At 40.3% G+C, this 20289-nt stretch overlaps 1 protein-coding gene across 4 annotated transcripts in view; it reads right to left on the bottom strand.

Annotated features, from left to right (window-relative positions):
- The window catches only part of BckdhA (Branched chain keto acid dehydrogenase E1 subunit alpha), a 336705-nt gene extending 317034 nt beyond the window's left edge, over positions 1-19671 (bottom strand). Inside the window, exons 1-3 of one of the 4 annotated variants that reach the window (XM_067141838.2) lie at positions 19649-19671; positions 7611-7815; positions 4054-4236 (exon numbers count right to left, since the gene is read on the bottom strand). In XM_067141838.2, coding sequence (XP_066997939.2) covers positions 4054-4236; positions 7611-7673 — 246 coding nt within the window. In that variant the 5' untranslated portion in view covers positions 7674-7815; positions 19649-19671. Of the gene's footprint in view, positions 1-4053; positions 4237-5756; positions 5967-7610; positions 7816-19648 lie in introns of those variants that run through there. The other 3 variants (XM_067141839.2, XM_067141835.2, XM_067141837.2) reach the window with 3 other exon arrangements.
- Between the last annotated feature and the right edge of the window lie 618 nt (positions 19672-20289).

Below are 20289 nucleotides of genomic sequence, written 5' to 3'. Positions count from 1 at the left end.
AGTTTGTTTCTTGTTAAATTTCTTTCTGTTATTGTTTAAGTTGGCTGTATACCCCTCTCTTTCCCCTTGTTTTGTATTTAGCCAATCCCGAATATCTTTTATTAATTTCTGACCAATCGGATGTATCTTCCCCCAACTTGAATATGTTGCTGTATCCTACCCAATAAAGAGTTTGTGGGAGGGTGTTCTCATTCCCCTAACGCCTCAAACTTTCCGCGAGAGTATATAAACTGCTGATTTTAGGGTCTCCGGGCCACTTCTGTTCCATCTTTTCGTGTGTAAAGTACATAGCAGGGGGCGGGAAGCGCCTCTTTCTTCGGCGGCAGTCAACAACCAGGTAATGGCCGATTAATTACTTCTTTTCTTGCTTGCTCAGCAGTTTAACTCTCGGGGCGGGTCCGAAGTTTTTCCATTATGTAACCTTCCTTAAATGTAAAGGAACTTGTATCTATTCTATCTTTTAAACTACATATTGGGATAGAGAGTGCTTAACCCTCTCGAGCTCCCACTCATATTGTTTTGAGGTGAACTTGTTTTCTCAACCTATTCTTCCTTAACATTATGTAAATTTGTCAATTTCTAAAGTCACCTCTTTAGTATGGGATTAGCCCTTGCATCAGTGGCCTAGAGCCAAATTAGGTTTTGAAACAAATACATTAGGAGTGCTAATCGCCTCCTCTCAAATTGTTGATTTAGAGGTCATGTAATTAACCTTCTTGTCATTTAACAGACCTCAGTAGGTTGGGTATTTTACCCCTGTGTATATGTCCTGAGAGGACAGCTTGAAAGTGGAATTAGGTGTGGCCTTTGACAAGCCTGAATTTTGAGAGCAAGTTGCTCTTTTCCCGAAAATTTTGTTTTCTGCGCGCCTCAAGGAGGCCTTACTGTGTATTTTGGAACAAGTGCTCCTAGGCATGAATGGGGTTCTCCGCCCCTCTGTTGACACTTGTGTTTGTGGTAAAACTGAGCTGATTGCTCAAGGATTGTGATCGCGGGGCTCGAAGCCCAAATCCTGTAAATACTGTAATTGTACTTTTGTTGCCTTGCTACTCTGTACCTGCCATGTTTGTTATTTCTTGATTTTGAAAAGAAAATATAACCTTGTTAAATTTTAAATTCACTTTAATGTCGTAGCCTGAGACCTATTCACCACCCCGCACCTTCTTTCACCTCTAACTACCACGGAAAACTCCGTAACAAAAAATAACAATGATGGTTTAAAAATACAATGTGATGAGATATAATAGTGGAAGTATTAACAAAATTAACATTAGAAGGCTGCTAAAATAAGTGCAATGGATAAAACAACAGATTGTTATATAACAAGTAGTAAGATTGCATAAAAATAAAGTTGATAGTCTGGCGGTTATAATTAGACGATGGCAAAAAATCGTATATAATCAAAGTAAAGAGAGAATAAAAGTCAAAGTTAGTCGAGAGATCCGAAGTTAATCATGATCTTGAAGATAAAAGACAAAAGTCAGAGGCATATGGTGAAGTTGTAGAACACGTTGAGGATATGAAGTTGTAGAATAGAAGTTGAAGAAGTTTCAAATAGGATCTCTATGGACCATCTCAAAATTTGAAGTAATGCTCAAATGTTGTAAATTGTGAGTTTGTAGATATTCTAGTTGAAAAATCATATAATAGTGGAATCTGTAAAAGGAAGCAAGAAACATAGAGTTAATTGTGTGAAAAGATATTTGAAAATATTGAAGTAGAATCGTGTGCACTTACCATTTGACGGTGACAAAGATAGCTTGTAACCTTATGAGTTAGAAGTATTTGCAACAGTAGACTTCTTGCTACGTGTGTTATAGCTGAAGGTTTGTGCTGGAGGGGGATCTGTTTGCGCTGACGTAACTATTGGAGGGGGGCTGCTATTGGTGGGAGGGAAGGTATGTGGTATGTTCCGAGCTGTCAGCTGAGAGATGGCGTGGAATGACATTAGTAGACGAATAAGTTTGAATGGCATTTATAAAAGTAGGAAAGATCACAATATGAAGATAAAGTTGGAATTCAAGAGGACAAACTGGGGCAAATATTCATTTATAGGAAGGGGAGTTAGGGATTGGAATAACTTACCAAGGGAGACGTTCAATAATTTTCCAATTTCTTTGAAATCATTTAGGAAAAGGCTAGGAAAGCAACAGATAGGGAATCTGCCACCTGGGCGACTGCCCTAAATGCAGATCAGTATTGATTGATTGATTGATGTGAAAGTGTGCGACAAGGCTGTATAAGAAGTCAGTGAAAACTTCCATAAAATAAAATAAAATTGTTTTTCAGGACTGCTTAAATACTGAAGAGTGGGAAAGTGATGTGCCGGTGTTGAGCCTAATTCCCGATCCTTCGATCGAGAAGTGTTTAGTTTATCATGTGTCCGGGTATGTTAATAGGCAGTCCTCAAAATTTATCAAGTGTACATCCTGTGTCCGTTCTCTACGTCACGATAGTGGAAGTCGTTTTTCAGTTCTTACGGAAATAAAAAGATTACAGATACAGCAGTAGCATGAGGTTTCGAACATGTCCTTCTAAAGGGATGTTTTACATTCTTTTCCAGACTGAAAGGAAAATTAATGAGTAAGCTTCTCCAGGTTGATATGTGGCAATACTTTCTACGAGTTTATGGACTCCATTGAGGCGATTTCAATTGTGTCGTTAGGAGCTGGCTGTTGTATAGCACATACTTTGGACATTATTTCTAAATGGGTCTACAACTATTTAAAGAGCAGATTCTTCTTCAGAGCAAGAGAAATCCGGAGTGATCTTCAAGCTCGACAATCTGCAAAGTCTACTGGTAAACTATCAAAAGTGGCTTCAAACAAGTTTTGGCGAGTCATTTACTTTGAGAAAAGTGTCAGTTTTATATCCCATCTGGTGTATGTTTTAATCGCGGTCTAGAGAGCCAACAATAATGGCCGTAGGGAATCATCGTGCTGACCACACGTTACCTCACAGTCTACAGATCTTCGGGCTGAGCAGCGGGCGCTTGGTAGGCCAAGGCCCTTCGGGGTTATTGTGCCATGGGGTTTGGTTTGACTTTTAATATTTTATGTGCGCTGTCTTTCTAAAAATTGTGTAAAGCACAATATTGCTTTCGCTTTTTGTAATGTTCCATTTTATCTTGTGTTTTCTTATTTAAGTCCTACGATACTTCTACATGGGGACTGAAAATATTAATTAAAACTCTCTGACAGTAATAATCATAAGTTTAAACAACTGGATGTTATATTTGGATATTTGTGTATCAGCGTAACCTCCATTAAAACAGCTGAACGTGTAGCACTGGTGTTAGGCTATACTAGTGCCGCTCTGCAGCAGTGCACTTGATCTCGGTGAGCTAGGTATTCTATTCATCATGGTAATAGTTTCACCAGGAGGAAATAACTTGTAATGGACAACACCCAGTGCTGCCCACATCACGAACAATAAAATCTTATGCGCTTAGACACGAGCTTGGAAGTTTCACCAATGTCCAATCACTGCTTAAGGTCTTTATAACACATATCACAATATGATCAAGCAGGGGTTCTTTCTGGTGACAAACAAATAGGATTTTGTGATGCTCAGTAATATTCTACGGTACCTAGATTTACATTGGTTTTAATTTACCTATTTGTTGCCGATGATCAGAAATGGTTGAAATGGAAATGTCGAATTGTTGGAAGAGTTCCCTGGCTGTAGTATTTGATTCGCCTCCATCCATGCCTTTAAAGTGCCACTGTGTACCCTTGACACACTGGTCAGCAGCTTGAAATTTTTCATACCAGATACACAGGGTCCATGCCCTTACATTTGAGATCATGCAGTAAAATTATTCAGAAATCATGCTGCCCCAACTTATTACACAGAACACTGTACCACACTATGACTCCTGTAACAACAGTTCGTACTGCATAAAGGCTAGCAGCTGCAGTGACTTTCTCACAGGTATTACTTGCAGTATCTTTGGTCCCATCAAATAGGAGACATGGAGGATGGACAATTCAGATTTTGACCATTTATTTCTGAACAAAGTGGTACACAAATTGAATGCTTGTATATACAAACCTGAGGATCTTCAGATGGATTAAGAATCTGGCCATGATGATCCATCACTCGATAAACAGGAATATTATTATCTTTGCCAAATTCCATTAACTTTAGTTCATTTGTCCAGCAAGTTCTTGCACCTGGGAAGATTGGCTGATCATCACCTTGAGTTTGCGTTGAATATTGATGTCTTCCATATAGCTAGAGGAAACAATCATAATAAATTAAAGTATACAGGACTGTGATGCAAAAGGACTCTGAGGGATAATTTGGGAAATAACCAGCTACAGAGAATAATGAAAATATAGGTAATTTTAGAAGAATGTTACACTTCAATGTTTTATTAATTTCAGGGCTATACAGCAGACTATAATTCAATTTACAAATAGAGGAATACGTAAACGCCTACTTTTCTCAAATGGGTTGCAGGCATGAAGGCATAAAGTCTACAATGAAAACAAAATGAGTGTGAATGTTGTTTTAAACTACTGTACGTGCCAGGAACTGTGTACCTAAACTCCTAATAGTTTCTGGACGGTTGTGACCTATTATATTATCGCGTTACTGTACAGCCAGCAGACACAACATGAAAGGGCAAGAAGACCTGAAGTTTTAATGTGGGATCTTACGTGGTACATGAAAACCAGCAGTTGTCAATTACATTCTTTAAATTTATAAGAGAACCAAACTAGACCACTACAAAATTCTGAACAAGATTTCCAAGTATTATATGATATATCACAAGAAATTCTAATCATGTCTGAAACTTGAAGGAATTCATTTTTCACAACTATGATAGTATTGCTGACAGGAAAACCTAGCCCATCCTTCACCAGTCCAAATATATGCAATCACAAGGTGTCGAACAAGGGCAGAATAGTGGATACGATAAGCCTGCCCAGCCAAATATAATAATGCACTCTACAGTCTTCAAACTACTCTACAGCAGCATTCCATTATATTGTTGCAAGCGATGGATTGTCTTTCTCTTGGGGATGCTTCTGAACTTTCAGTCCAACAGACAAATCAGAGTCATGAAACAGCAGTCAACAGTCACTATAATAATGTTCCGTATTGTTTTTATGTCCCACTAACTACTTTCAGAAGTTTTCGGAGATGCCGAGGTGCCAGAATTTTGTCCCACACGACTTCTTTTGGGTACCAATTATCCTACTGACACGAAGGTGATGTATTTGAGCACCTTCAAATACCACCAGACTGAGCCAGAATCAAACCTGCCAAGTTGGGGAACAGTGGAACTGGAAGAAGAGGCAACCCAGCTTTCCGGGGTAATTAGAATTAGCAACCACTGCCTTGCAGGGAACGGGAGGGATCCCTAAAGGCTAAGGAAGAGAACCCCTAGAGAAAACTCCCGCTTGCCTAGAAGCGGAAAGGGGCAGCCCCCACCAGGATAGGATGCTTGGACTGATAACAAATGCTAACCTGAATAAACCTCAACAAAGAAACCTAAACAAGAAATAGCTGGACCGATTCTAACAGTACAAAAGTGGCAATAAATTTTAACTCTAGAACACAAACCCTCATAAAATTTATGACTCTCTATTTTATTATAAAAGCTTGTAATAATAATAATAATAATAATAATAATAATAATAATAATAATAATAATATTTCGTTTATGTCCCACTTTTACGGTGTTCGGAGATGGCGATGTGCCGGATTTTTGTTCTAAGGAGTTCTTAAAGTACCAGTAAATTTACCAATATGAATCTGATGTATTTAAGCACCTTCCAATATCCACCGGACTGGGTCAGGTTCGAAGCTGCCAAGTTGGAATCAGAAGGCCAGCACCTCAACTGTCTGAGCCACTCAGCCTGGTTCATACAAATAACAGTAGATAATGATTTACAGAACATGTTGCAGAACGTAGGCCATGTGGTAAAACTTTACTAGCGAAGGGACAAAAGAGAGGTTAAGAATCCAACATGGCGAGGCTCACACAACATCATAACACGTTACACACACGGCTGCCAACTTACATTAGTTGTGGCTAGTGACAAGACCACTGATTAAGATAGGTTTGGCTAGTGACAAGACGATTGGTCTAGGGGCAAAACACCCTAGGTTAGAGATGCAAAGCGGCCTACAGTCCTCTAGTATTCCTGCAACAGTACTGGCTTGTGAAAAGACCATAAGCTAATGACAAGAACATGAGATCAGCGCATTCTATATTTGACAATGGACAAAACTTCACACAATGAATACCTCCTTCCGCACTATGGTGGAGGATACAAAGTGCTTGCTGCTAGTAGAAATTTGACAAAGCCTGTTCCCCAGTAACTGATAGACTACAAAACATATAACAGTTATGGGAGAAATGTGCCCCTCCAAAAATATACACTCCTTGACTGAGTGCTTGAACTTGCAAGCACGTTTTGGGCACACGACAATTAAATTTACTTCCCCACACTTAAAACTCCCAAATCTCTGCCACAAACTCCATGACCATTCAATCTGTTAATTAACCCATGTCTACCTAAGTCAGTGAACTTTAATATATTAACGTCCCTGATACTGCTGTTGCTCAAACCACGACATCACTTTCAAACTTCGTGGTTCATTATTGTTATGGAATGCAGCAGATGTGGGTTACACATGATGCGAGCCCTATCATAGACAATAGCAAACTGCTCTCCAGCATATACGAACACATTAAATGATTGAATTTCATAAACTAACATACTCACTTTTAAATTCAATATGTCAGAATACTTCTAGGGGCAGGTTGGTGGGTCACTGGCAATCATAAAGTAAAGATTTCTCCTTTCTGCTACTTACAGTATCATTTCACATCATTTTTGCAGGATTTTCTCCTTCCTAAACAAATTACCAAGAGCTAGTAAAATTTAACTGGTTTTGCCAACAGAAGGACTATCATATATTGTCAAATCCTAGCCCCTTCTAATCTTATATGTACGTAATATAACTGAATGAAACAGAAGACATCAAAAACCAAGAATACTGAATAAATTTAAAAACATGCATCAAAGACACAACATCCAGTCACCAACTCAATTGGCTCTATGACATTCCATGTACTTTTCCTTATAACCAAGAAGTAAAAATTCAATCCCACGATGTTGTGTGCCTAAGTTGAACAGCTGCAGCACAAAGTCAGTCTGAAAACAAGGAAACCGAGAAGACACTTGGAAAAAACTTACCAACGCATATTAACCTACGACTCTTCATGTTAATTATCCTTTTGTCTTTGTTCCTACAGTCTTACCATAATAATATAGTAGGCTAATAATAATTACCAAGAGGTTATAATTATAATAATATTTACCAAGAAGTTCTGAAACATCCCAGCACAACAAATATCGAACAACTTTGCCAGATTCGATTTCGTAACCTTGATTACAAGATGCGCTACATATGTGCTAACCTTTGGTGTATGGAACATGCACTGATATAACTCCAACAAAATGAGCTAGAACCCGAGTTTGGTGCACAATAATTACTGCATTAAACGGAGAGAAAAAAAAACACACACACACAAAAATTGCAGTAACATGATTACCCCATGTAAACAACTTGTAAAGTTCATAACCTACCAACTGCTGACATGCAATCCAACGACTGCGGTATAGAAATGGGTTCCACAGCCTTAAAGCCATTTTTCAATTGTAATTTCAACACAACTGTAAAGTTATTTCAATTCAGAATCTACAATACAGGAGAATGTCGATCTCAAAATTCCTTTAATTAGTCGCTTTTAATACAAATAATAAACATTCTTCTTCTTCCCCTTCACAATACCTTCTGTTCTGTTCGTGAAGTTGATTTGGGCTCGTTATTTCACCCAGACACAATACTGTAATATATTTCTACTAGTTCTACACACGCACACAATTTCAATAAAGTAGTACACCAATAGGGTTATGCTGAACTCAACGAGCTAGAATAACATAGAGTGGCGGAAGCGCTGCCTGGGTGAAGCTAATAGAACGAACGTCCGCCATGTTTCCTGTTGTCACACAAGCAAGGGGGCATGGCCTTTAAATGACGAAAAGTGTAGAAAATACGCATTTTAGAATCACTGGGGGAGAATTAAAGACCGTTGCCGAAAGCTTGAAGCATTAAAGCGAATACCGCCACTTCATCATATTGCGGCACGAGGCCAACATCACGATCAGTTGATTGTAGGGTAGTTCGAAATCATCGCACTGTGACATACGAATAGGCCTCGAAATCGGAACAAGAGCGTTACCCTGCTTGGCTGTTGTGGTTAAGCGTAAATTAGAATAAAAACGATGGACATAAATATTTATGACAGGAAGCCTTAAAATCATAGGGACCTACAATAGGTTACAACCTCATTCTGGTCATATTTTTAAAATTATTGCATCCTCATGAGTACTGTGTTCCTTTCTTAATCTGTTTACCCTGTTTATCCTTGGTTTTTCCTACGGACTCAGCGACGGATCCCACCTCTACCACCTCAAGGACAGTGTTCTGGAGCGTGAGACATTGGGTCGGGGGATACAACTCTGAGGGAGGGCTACACCTACTATGCTGAACAGGGACCTTGTGGGGGGGAAGGAAGCGGCCGTGGCCTTAAGTTAGGTACCATCCCGGCATTTGCCTGGAGGAGAAGTGGGAAACCACGGAAAATCACTTCGAGGATGGCTGAGGTGGGAGTCGAACCCACTTCTACTCAGTTGACCTCCTCAGGCTGATAGAATCCCGTTCCAGCCCTCGTGCCCCTTTTCAAATTTCGTGGCGGAGCCGGGAATCGAACCCGGGCTTCCAGGAGTGGCAGCTGCTCACGCTAACCAGTACACCACAGAGGCGGCCCATGAATACTTTACCACAATAATCGTTTAGTGTAATTATTTATTATAATATAGGGGGGATATCATGTTTTTCCCATTACCATATCATATTGGGATTACTAGCTGAAAGGTAAGCTTGAAAGTTGTCCATTATGAAGTGTGGCATAGTTTTAAAAACCAAGGCAACAGGCATCTACAATAAAGGCTGTACACATTTCAAAAATAGCAGTAAAATACTGTATTTACCATACTTGGTGTACGTTTGAACGAAATAAGTGGGTTTTTTTGTGGTTACGTTTTCTTGGTGGTGGGCGCTCCATTTCCTTTATTTGTAAATGTGAATGAAAATTAAATAGGGCTGGAAATGTACAGAGCATAAGCAACTGAATTGAGTGGGATACCATTTATCTCTTTTCGCTCTCACAACGCATTGTTCCGTTAATTCCTTGTTCTTTAAACGAAATCTGAAACAAAATTCGATAAACAATTACCGTGGCTATCCGTACTTTCGCTAAGTAAACAATAAAATGGATTTAATTACAAACAGAAATTACAAAAAGGAATTTCGGCTATAATTCAGTAATACTTACTTAAAGTACGATATATCCTTGGTTCTATTACTCCGATTAGTACAACCATACGCTGGGCTTACGGCTGGCATTCTTGAAAGCGAGAATCTATGTTTTTACTTCTTAAAACTTAGGGAATTAAATTGGCATGCACGATCTCCCTGTCACCTCAACATATGCTCTCGCGCCAATTCACTTTGTTTTGACAACCGTTAACATGGCTGCCCCTTATCAACTTGCTTCAAGCAGGGAGCACTGATGACAGGCATACAGCCCCTCTATGTTATTCTAGCTCGTTGGCTGAACTAGTACCAATAGGTAGCGCGCGTGTACTACTCGGACTACGCCATTCCACCTTCATTTGTTTCAGGGCTTGAAGGTTAGAATATCGCTGTCATTTAATTGACTCATAAGTATTATTGTGGTATCCTGAGATTCAATAAAAATGCCGGATTACTGTTGTGTGCCATTGTGCAAAAACCGAGACATGCCATTTTCGTTCCATCAGTTTCCGAAGGATGTAAAACTTAGAAAACAGTGGATACATTCTATCAGAAGGAAGAATCTTAAACTGAGCCAGATTACGAAGAATGATAGAGTCTGTTCAGCACATTTTAGGAGCGATGATTATAGAACGACGTTGTTAGGTAGGTAGATAAGTATATAAATGATTACTAGTACGCCTATAGTCTATTTAAAATTAAATGTGTTAAAGCGTGTGTAGAGGTACAGCAGAGAGGTACATGCCACTTGCAATTATATTATCGTTCGAATGACTATGAATATTTTGATTTTGTAGGTGAAAGGTCGCGGTTGAAAGTACATGCAGTGCCATCTGTATTTCCCTGGACTCCTGACACCGGCTCAGATGTAAAGATGAGAGAGGTTAGGGCACGTAACAGAGGAAAGGAGGATGATCTGATGACAAGGCAAGACACAGCTGTGATTCTCGACACCAATGACTTACCTATAGCAGCATTTGCTAGGGGCTTTACGTCGCACCGACACAGATAGGTCTTATGGCGACGATGGGATAGGAAAGGACTAGGAGTTGGAAGGAAGCGGCCGTGGCCTTAAGTAAGGTACAGCCCCAGCATTTGCCTGGTGTGAAAATGGGAAACCACGGAAAACCATTTTCAGGGCTGCCGATAGTGGGATTCGAACCTACTATCTCCCGGATGCAAGCTCACAGCCGCGCGCCTCTACGCGCACGGCCAACTCGCCCGGTGCAGCATTTGAAGAGTGTCAGTCATCTAGTGTTAATGAAAATATGAACCTTCCATTATCAAGCGGAACTGGTAACTTATTTAGGGATGTTGCATGCCAAACCAAAGACAGTGAGGGTGTACTTGATATTCAAAGACTTCTAACAATATCTGGTGCAGTGCAACTCTTCACAGGTTTTGACAACAGAGATCATTTTTATTTAGTGTTTCAAGCCCTGGGAAGGGGTAGATTTAGTCTGCAGGTATTTCTAATTTCACCAGAATACTGTTTCTTTTTAACAATGATGAAATTGAGAATGGCCAAAACAGATAAGGAACTTGCTTATGATTTTGGTTTAAATGTAACAACGGTAGGGCTATTTTTTTCTGTATGGATAAATTTTATGTATTGCCAGTTCAAAGAATTAAATATTTGGGTTGATCAGAAGACTGTGAGGGAAAACTCCCCTATGGAATTTAAGTAGCAATATCCTAACACAAGAGTAATTTTAGACTGTACTGAAATTCCAATAATGAAGCCTAAGAGTTCTAGTGCCCAACAGGAAACATTTTCTACGTACAAAAACTGTAACACTGTGAAGGTACTGATTGGAATAAATCCATCAGGATTTGTGTGTTTTATATCAGATGCGTATGGTGGATCAGTTTCAGACAGGCAGTTGTTCATAAAATCTAATATTATTGACTTGTTGGAAGAAGGTGACTCAGTAATGGTTGACCGAGGATTTCAAATTCAAGACCTACTTTGCTCAAAGGGAGTAAGTGTAAATATTCCACCCTTCTTGAAAGGGAAAAGGCAGTTCTCCACCATGGAAAATACCATGACAAGGAGAATTGCTTCCAAAAGAATACACATTGAAAGGGCTATAGGCTTAGGGAAAACATACAAAATTCTACAAACAAAGCTTCACATAATCAAAGTTCCTCTGTCAGGTAGGATTATTTTTGTATGTTACATGTTGTGCAATTTCAGATCAATCATGTGATAGGTAGTATGTATTTATTTACAATAAAATGAAGCCTACTAAAGCAAAATATGGTAGGTAGACTATATTACGTTACAAGTGAGCAATTGCTGGAAGCATGATATAATTGTTCATTTAGTGTTCATTTATACCAAAGGCTCATGGACCTAGTTCTCCATTAAAGCTGGAATAAAGTACTCATAGTAAAATTTCTCAAGCTGTGGTAGCATTTCTTGAATAAACTCCTCATTCCTCTCAATGTTTATGATTACCATATCAACAGCTGTGTAGACAGCAAAACTACAGGACTGTCTATCAGTGATAAACAACTGTCCTTGCACTTGAAAATAATAGTTGTGTGACTGCTTTAAATGTATGCCATCTTTGTCCTCAATTAAATAAGGTGCAATACTGGCAGATACTTTGCCATATTCATGGCTTGGCACACCTTTCAGTTCCAGCACTCTGTCATTCCCAATGAGTCCATCACAACTTGCTGCTAGATAGTTTTTGGTGCGATGAATAATCAACCCACATTTGGATACACTATGATCTGTAATTTCTTCATACCTCCTCCTTGCCAGACATTCCTTATCCAAACCCCACTTCATAAATTTATTTTGGTATTGACTACCTGCAATTATTGTATGGGCCAAAGTTTTGGCATCTTTAGTGTGGCATATTCTACCAAAATAACTTGCAGTTAGCCTGTACTTCCTTTCCTTGTACCATAGTGCACATCTGGATTGCCCTCTTGTTTCCCTTTCTATATCTTTTATGGCATCCTCAGAGACAGACACTAACTCAGATAAATAATTTGAGTTTGTGTCTGTTCCATAAAAATGATCATGTGCAACAGACAAGATGTTAACATTTGATTTGGGAAGTGATGACAAATAAGACAGTTTCATTCCTGAATTTTCAATTAAATGTCTCACGTATGATTTATAACCTTCCTCGTTTCTGAGTGAGGCTGGTCTTGGATCAAAACATAACCGTGAACCTGTTGCTATGGGCAGATTTGACACTTTAACGGGACTTCCATGTACTTTCCTTTTTCGTGCAGGCTGGTGAAATGTTTGTAAAACGTCAGTTGGTGTTTCTGAACATTTTATCAAACCAGTTTTGCTGAAGTATTCAAGGGCATAACAAAGGGCAGCAGTATGCTTACAACAGGCTTTGGGTCCAATACCTGCTACACACTCACAACTTGCTGCTAGAATGCCAGAACCACAGCGATCTAGTATCAACTTAACAGTGTACTCTCTGTTTTTGGTGAATTGTGATCTCACAGAAGACAGTACAAATACCCCTATCACTCTCAAACACACACTTAATGATTTTAATGAACTTTTCATTAAATAAATTATATCCGGCATCACATAACGACTTGTAATTCTTCACTGGAGCTCCATCGATCTCGGATTTTCTGAAAATGAAGTAGTCCATCAAGTGAATATGTGATAATTTCACATGAGAAAGAAAGGAGACTGATAAATCTTTAAAGTTCATGTCATTTGGAAATATAGGCCTACTGGTAACCCTACTTTCTGTTGGTGTCTCCGTTGTCCGATGTATTCCCATTTTCATATAAGCCCGCAATCTAAATAGAACAAACATTCATAAATAATTATAGTGCCAGTGTGTACGGTACTGATTATATCCCTGTATTTATTATTTAAAATACTTTCGCACAGACAGCGTGTAAAACATCTCTATCGTACCTTTGACAAAGCTCTTGTTTATTACCACCAACTCTCCCTCCTCGCTTCCTCAACTCTTCTTTTAAAGTGTTCATATTAATTTTATCTATGTTCGGATAAATATTAAATACGGCACTATTCGCATCATCCATATTCTCATTCATAACTTTACTATGCATAACCTAGGCCTAATCTCATTCTAGTCCGAGTAGTACACTCATGCCATCTAGCGGCAAAAGTTTGCATAGGATAACCCTATGCAGTTGACAGTGTTTTCTAAGTACGAAGTACTTGAAGATTGAGGGAAGTAGACCATGCAGCAGACTCACAAAATGGGTTCAAAGCACTTGAAGTAGTTCGTGAAAAGACGTATCACCTAGACAATTGAGAGTGAGGAAATACGTATACAAGACTAGGAGATATAGGAAAAGCACAGGAACACAAGGTATACTAATCTTCACGCTAGAGTGGCCGTCTCAGCGACTTCTACAAAACATACACACCGGGCCAACATATAAGGGACAAGCAGGAGAGGGCAGGGGAACGACGGAGGGGTGGATATATGTGAGAGTGTAGGACTTTGGACAGATGGAAAGAAATATCTGAGCAACGTATATGGGGGATGTAGAGAGGGCAAAGTGTCAGTGAAATCGTAAACAAAAGATGAAGAGGGGCGACAGTGTGTTGATATGAACATCAATGAAAATGTACACGCGATCGGTGGAGGGGGAGATGAGAATAAACGGTAGCTATGTGTCTTGTTTGAAGAGGAGGCGTTAGGGAGGGCGGGAGGCAAATGAGAATATGATGAAATATGTAAGTAGTGTCAATGTATTGTGGGAAAGTGGGGTTAGAGTTGTAAATTAGAGTGATCTAAGAACTGATTTAAGATACGTATGATTATGGGAGAGGGCTTGTAGACGAGACATGCAATTGACGAGGGGAGTGGATAATTGTATTGTATTAAGTTGGAGTACAGGCATCGGCGAGGAGAGTTGTACAATGGGCGTTGAAAAAAGAGATGATTGATATCAGCATCTACAGATCCACAATGGCATAGGGGATGCGGTTGTAAGCGAAATCGAAATTTATAGAGAGGTGTAACGGAATGATTAAAGCGAAGACGTATGATATTGATGATATGACGACGAGTGTAGGTGGCGTGTTGATACCAGAAAGTAGTAGGTAGTATGGGTTGGAGACTATGATAGAATTTGCCCTTCTGACATGCAGATGTTGTCCATGTGTTTTGCCATATTTGTCGTTGTTGTGATTTGAGGAGAGATATGAAATCTGTGGCTGGAACAGAAAATGTAGCTGGGGTTGTAGGTAAGAGGGAAGCCTCTTTCGCTAAGCGATCGGCTCGTTCATTGCCTGGTATGTTCTTATGTGCAGGTATCCAAATGAGGGTTATTTGGATACCTGATTGGTGTAAATTGAACAGGATGTGTTTGACATTATAAATATACCAGTTCAGCGTAAACTTGTTAGATTTTAGTGTTTGGAGCACGGAGAGAGAGTCAGTGAATATATTAGCAGAGTGTATGGATGAATGTTTGATGTACAGTAATGTTTGTCGTATGGCAAGGAGTTCAACCGAAAAAATAGAAAAGTGGGACGATAAGTGAAACAATTCAGTATACTGAGTCTGTTCGTAATAAAAAGCAGCGCCGACACCACAAGAATTTTTCGATCCATCGGTATAAAAATTGGGACAGGCATTAGTGGATGAAATGCGAACTTTTTTAGAATGTAGAGGAAAATATGAAAGCCGGTAAGGGAGCATATCAAAAGAAGATTCTTTAGAATGAATAATAGTAGGAGTACATTGAATCACGTCGTATGCCACAGAATAGTATGGTAGCACATGACTACGAATAATGTCCGACTCGTTGGCTGAATGGTCAACGCACTGGCCTTCGGTTCAGAGGGTCCCGGGTTCGATTCCCGGCCGGGTCGGGGATTTTAACCTTCATTGGTTAATTCCAATGGTCCGGGGACTGGGTGTTTGTGCTGTCCCCAACATCCCAACTCACACACCACACATAACACTGTCCTCCACCACAATAACACGCAGTTACCTACACATTGCAGATGCAGCCCACCCTCATCGGAGGGTCTGCCTTACAAGGGCTGCACTCGGCTAGAAATAGCCACACGAAATTATTATATTATTACTACGAATAATAGTAGATTTAAAAGGGGAGACAGACTCAAATGCCCAAATTAAGGCAGGGGCTCGGCAAGGAGGTATGATAGGTGTTGAGAATGATTGAGCGAGTAATTGTATTTTGGGTAGAAGGTTATTGGAGAGCACGAGAAGTCGTTTGAGGAGATACATAGATGCTAGAAATCTGCGTCGAAAGAGAAGAGGAGGGTCACCAGTTTCAACTAATAAGGCATTAGTAGGTGTCGTAGACAACGCACCAAAACAAACTCGTAGTGCTTGATTTTGAATTGTGTTGAGGGATTGAAGGGCAGATGGTGATGCAAGATCAATTATATGTGCACAGTAGTCGAAACGAGCACGGATGGTGGAGCAGTAGACTAATTTTGCTTTAGCAGGATCAGCTCCCCACGAACGACGTGTAATGGCTTTTAGGAGGTTAATATACGTGGCAGTACAGTTGCGTAGGTGTTGTATATGTTGGGAAAATTGTAATTTACGGTCAAGGATAATGCCAAGATGTGTATGGTGCGAGCGTATGGGAATTTCATAAGTATCGAACAGTAAAGGCTCGGAGTTGTAAACCCGCTTGGTAGTAAAGATTACTGCAGAGCATTTATCGGGTGATAAAGAGAACCCATGAGTGTGTAACCAGGACTGAACTTGAATGAGCAGCCGTGTTATGCATTTGGGAGCAACATCTACGTCTTTATGGGAAAAGTAGAGAACTATGTCGTCGGCATACATAAGAATTCGGGCAGATTGGAGGGCAAGTTGCTCGAGGCCGGATAAATATAAATCAAACAGTATTCCACTGAAGATATCACCTTGAGGGACGCCGACAGTAGCTTGACGAGGGGATGGCGTAGTGAGAGGAGGTTTGAAGATTAGAGTGCGAGACGTTAACAGATGTCGTAGAAGAGTTATGAAAGTGGTTGGGATGCCTTTCTGTGATAACACATCCCATAACATATTCAGGGGGACGGAATCAAAGGCACCTCGTATATCGAGGAAGACAGCAATGGTGTGTTCTTTTCTAGATTTAGCTAATAAGATGTCTATTATAAGCATATTGATCGCATCCTGAGCATTTCGACCCTTACAGTAAGCATACTGATACTTGGGAAGGAGGGAATAATATTCTAAGTACCAGAGGAACCTTTGGAGCAGGAGTTTAAGAAATAGTTTGCGTATACAAGACGGCAAAATTATTCCCCTAATATTGTGAGGGGAGGTCATTGGACGTCGAGGCTTTGGAACCGGAACGAGGAAAAAAGTGGTCCACTCGGGAGGAGGAGTCGTAGTATGTAACACAAAATTAAAGTACTGAACAAGCACTTGTAGGGCTTTGGTCGGCAACTGTTGTAACATAGCATAAGAGATATAATCAGGACCGGGAGTGGATGATTTGCAGGAATTAAGAACGGACGTGAGCTCAGGGAGAGTGATGGGACGTGAAAGGACTGAACACTGACGAGTGGAAGCAGAGATAGCTGGAGTATAAGGTGGAAATGCATGATATGGAGTGAGGGACCTTAGAAAGTCATTCAGAATAGTCGGCGGGATTTGAGGGCGTGGGACGTGAGTGGAAGCCCGGGTAAGAGCACGGATAGCATTCCATAATTGAGATGCAGAAATATGGTTATGGAAAGAGGATATAAAAGTTTTCCAGGCCTGTCATCGTTTTTGATTGAATACACGTTTGATATGAGCAATATGATGTTTGAGGTGAAAGTAGTGTGAAGGGGTTAGAGTTTTACGATAAATTTTGAAGAGTCTCTTGCGTTTAAGGATTAATTGGTGACATTCACTGTCCCACCACTTTAATTGAGAGGCACCAGTTGTCATGGAGTTTGATGGTGGTGTAAAAGGATGGTATAGGTCCAGATACTGTGTTATTATTTTGAGCAGTGAGTGATAGGATAATTCTGTTACAGGGAAGTTCTCCAATTGGGTTACCATGTAGGAGTTAAAGCACGAAGCATTGAACTGTGTCATGGAACGTAGCGGAGCGATATACTGGTCGTTAAGTGGGTTTTTAGTAATATACCCGTGGCCATAAGTAATGAGGATAGGAAAGTGATCACTTGTATGAGTGTCACTGAGTACCCGCCACGTGGTTATAGAGGCAATGGAGTTGCGGCAAAGTGATAGATCGACTGCACTAGGCAACGAACCAGGAGGAGTAAGCCTGGTAGGGGATCCATCGTTCAGAAGCAAGAGATTATGTTGAGTTACAGCATGTAAGAACTGTGTGCCTTTGGAGGTGTTGAGCGGGGCTCCCCACTGAGTATGATGAATAATGACATCTCCCAAAAACAACAGTTGGGTATCAGGTGGAAACTGATTAAAAAATTTGAACCATTGGGCAAAAGAGATGTAGTTATCAGGGGGATTATACAAGTTTATAACATATGTGTTCTGATATATAAGACCTAGGGAATAGGTATTTGGTATTATGTATTGTAGATGTAATGGAGTGTATGATAACGAAGTATGTATCATAAGTGCGACACCATCAAATCCTGGTCCGTCATGGCGTTCGATAGAATATCCTGGAAAATAAAAGTGAGTTGTATGAGAAAACCAAGTTTCTTGCAAAGCGACTATATGAGGAGATGTTTCGTGCATGAGAATTTGAATTCGTATTGTTTATTTTGTAGGCTCCTAGCATTCCATTGAAGGATGCGTACTACCATTATTAAAGATAAGGTGTAAACTTTCGCGAAGTTGACTAATAACTGGTAAGATATTGGGGTGATCGCCAATTAGTTGAGTAAGCTGCATGAGAAGATTGAGAACACACTGATGAACATGTTCTCGCTGGGGGAGTGTAGTACCTGTTTGAGGATGCTGTGCGGGTTGCAGAGGCACTGACGGGCTCGATGTTGAGGGAGTGGGCTGACTGGGTTGAATGGGGTAGTGATAACTCAGAGACTGAGAGGGGCGAGAGGATGTAGTGGATTGCACTAGCTGGAGATACGCAGCTCTATCATAGCCGGGAGAAGGTTTAGGTGGCAAATCCTTAACAATCACTTCTGTGAATTTGCGTTTGCGAGGGGCGTCTGGTATAGGAGAAGGATGTTGAGAGGGTAGGGGAGGAAATTGTTGAATGTTATTATACTCAGAATAAGTAGGTGGAAATAGTCGAGCAGAAGCTTCTGAGAAGGAGATGTTATCAGTGCACATGAGTTTTTTGATTTCCACTTGCTTCTGATGAACAGCACAATCTGCGTTCCCGATTGCAATGTACACATAATTTGACATTAGCAAGGCAGTCTGAGGTAGGATGATTCAAACCACAGTTGCGACTGGCAATTGCGTATGGTGTGTCCATAACGCTGGCATTTGGAACAAATAATGGGGTAAAATATAAAGGGATTGACTTCTAACATTACATGATAGATTGAAACATATTTGGGCAACGTTTTGGAGCAAAAAACAATCTTTACGGAGCCGGTAGGTAGAAATACGGCCTGACCATCTTGGAGGGATTTACGGCGTAGGCGATGAACAGAATGAACTTTGACGTCACTCTGAAGTAAAGTAAGAATATCGGATTCAGTTAGATCTTTCTCAACACCGCGTATAATGCCTACGCGGAAGATATTGGAGTGAGGAATAAAGGCATGCAACTTGTGTGTATCAAGGAACTTATTCTACAGAAAGTCATTAGCATGATTAGGAGAGTGAAATTTTACCTGAATCCTGTTACGGCCTTTATACTGGATGGATTTAACAAGAAAGTTCCTTTCATGGAGTAAACGCCCTATAGCCATAGGGTGTCGGTTGCCAATGTTATTACCTTGTTTGGATGAAACAAAAACAAGATACGGTCCTGGGTGGTTTAATGGGTATAAATTACATGCACTAGTATTAGGAGGTTGAGCAGGAGGGGGAGGGTTAGTATTGCAGTGGGTCGAAGTTTGCAACGAAGGGGTAGGAGTAGAACTATCATTCACGTTTGTATCCATTTTCACTTCTTCTTCCCGTTCAACATTACTATTTGATGCGGGATGAAAGTCCCGAGTACCTCCACTATCAGAACTCATGCCACCACTGCACAATCACACGCAAGCTAGCACTCGAACGCAGGAGTAAGTTCTAGAAACTTCAGACACCGAACACGAAACCTCGAACACAACGAACCGTACAGTACGATGTCGCAGACGAGACTTTCACAATACCTTGAATTGGGCCAAGACCAACTATTACTTGTTCTTGAAGTTGATGTGGGCTCGTTATTTCACCCAGACACAATACATGACCAGCTACCACCGCCGTCTCGATCCTCCTATACTGCCTGCTCTATGCGAGCCTTTTTGCGACTACGCTGCGACAAAATTTCTCCGCTAGATGGCAGACATAGACGCACAATGGTCTAAACTTATTCTAATGACGACAGCCTACAAAACACTATGCAGTATGGTCATATGTTCACTGAAACTCGTAAATTACATCAGTAATATTAAATATCGGCAATATTACCTGCACGAAGTCACAGTTGGCCTCTTCATGCACAATTTAAAGATTTTCCTGGACGAAGGCTTGGAGTGCTACCGTACTTTTTGTGTTCTTGCCAACGCAATATCAAATAATATAGGTCTTACGAACTTGGTTAGGATAATATCACTAACATTTTTCTGACGTTCTTTGTCCTCACACTGTAACAAAACACATTCTGAAAGTTTTTTTAAATATTTGTTTTACGTCGCACCGATACAAGTGGGTCTCATGGCGATGATGGGATAGGAAAGGCCTAGGAATGGGAAGGAAGAGGCCGTGGCCTTAATAAAGGTACAGCCCAGAATTTGCCTGGTGTGAAAAT

Source organism: Anabrus simplex, chromosome 2 (genome assembly GCF_040414725.1).
Source record: "Anabrus simplex isolate iqAnaSimp1 chromosome 2, ASM4041472v1, whole genome shotgun sequence".
Lineage (NCBI taxonomy): Eukaryota > Metazoa > Arthropoda > Insecta > Orthoptera > Tettigoniidae > Anabrus > Anabrus simplex.
Note: the sequence above shows the minus strand (reverse complement) of the source record. Positions and strands in the feature narration are given on the sequence as shown.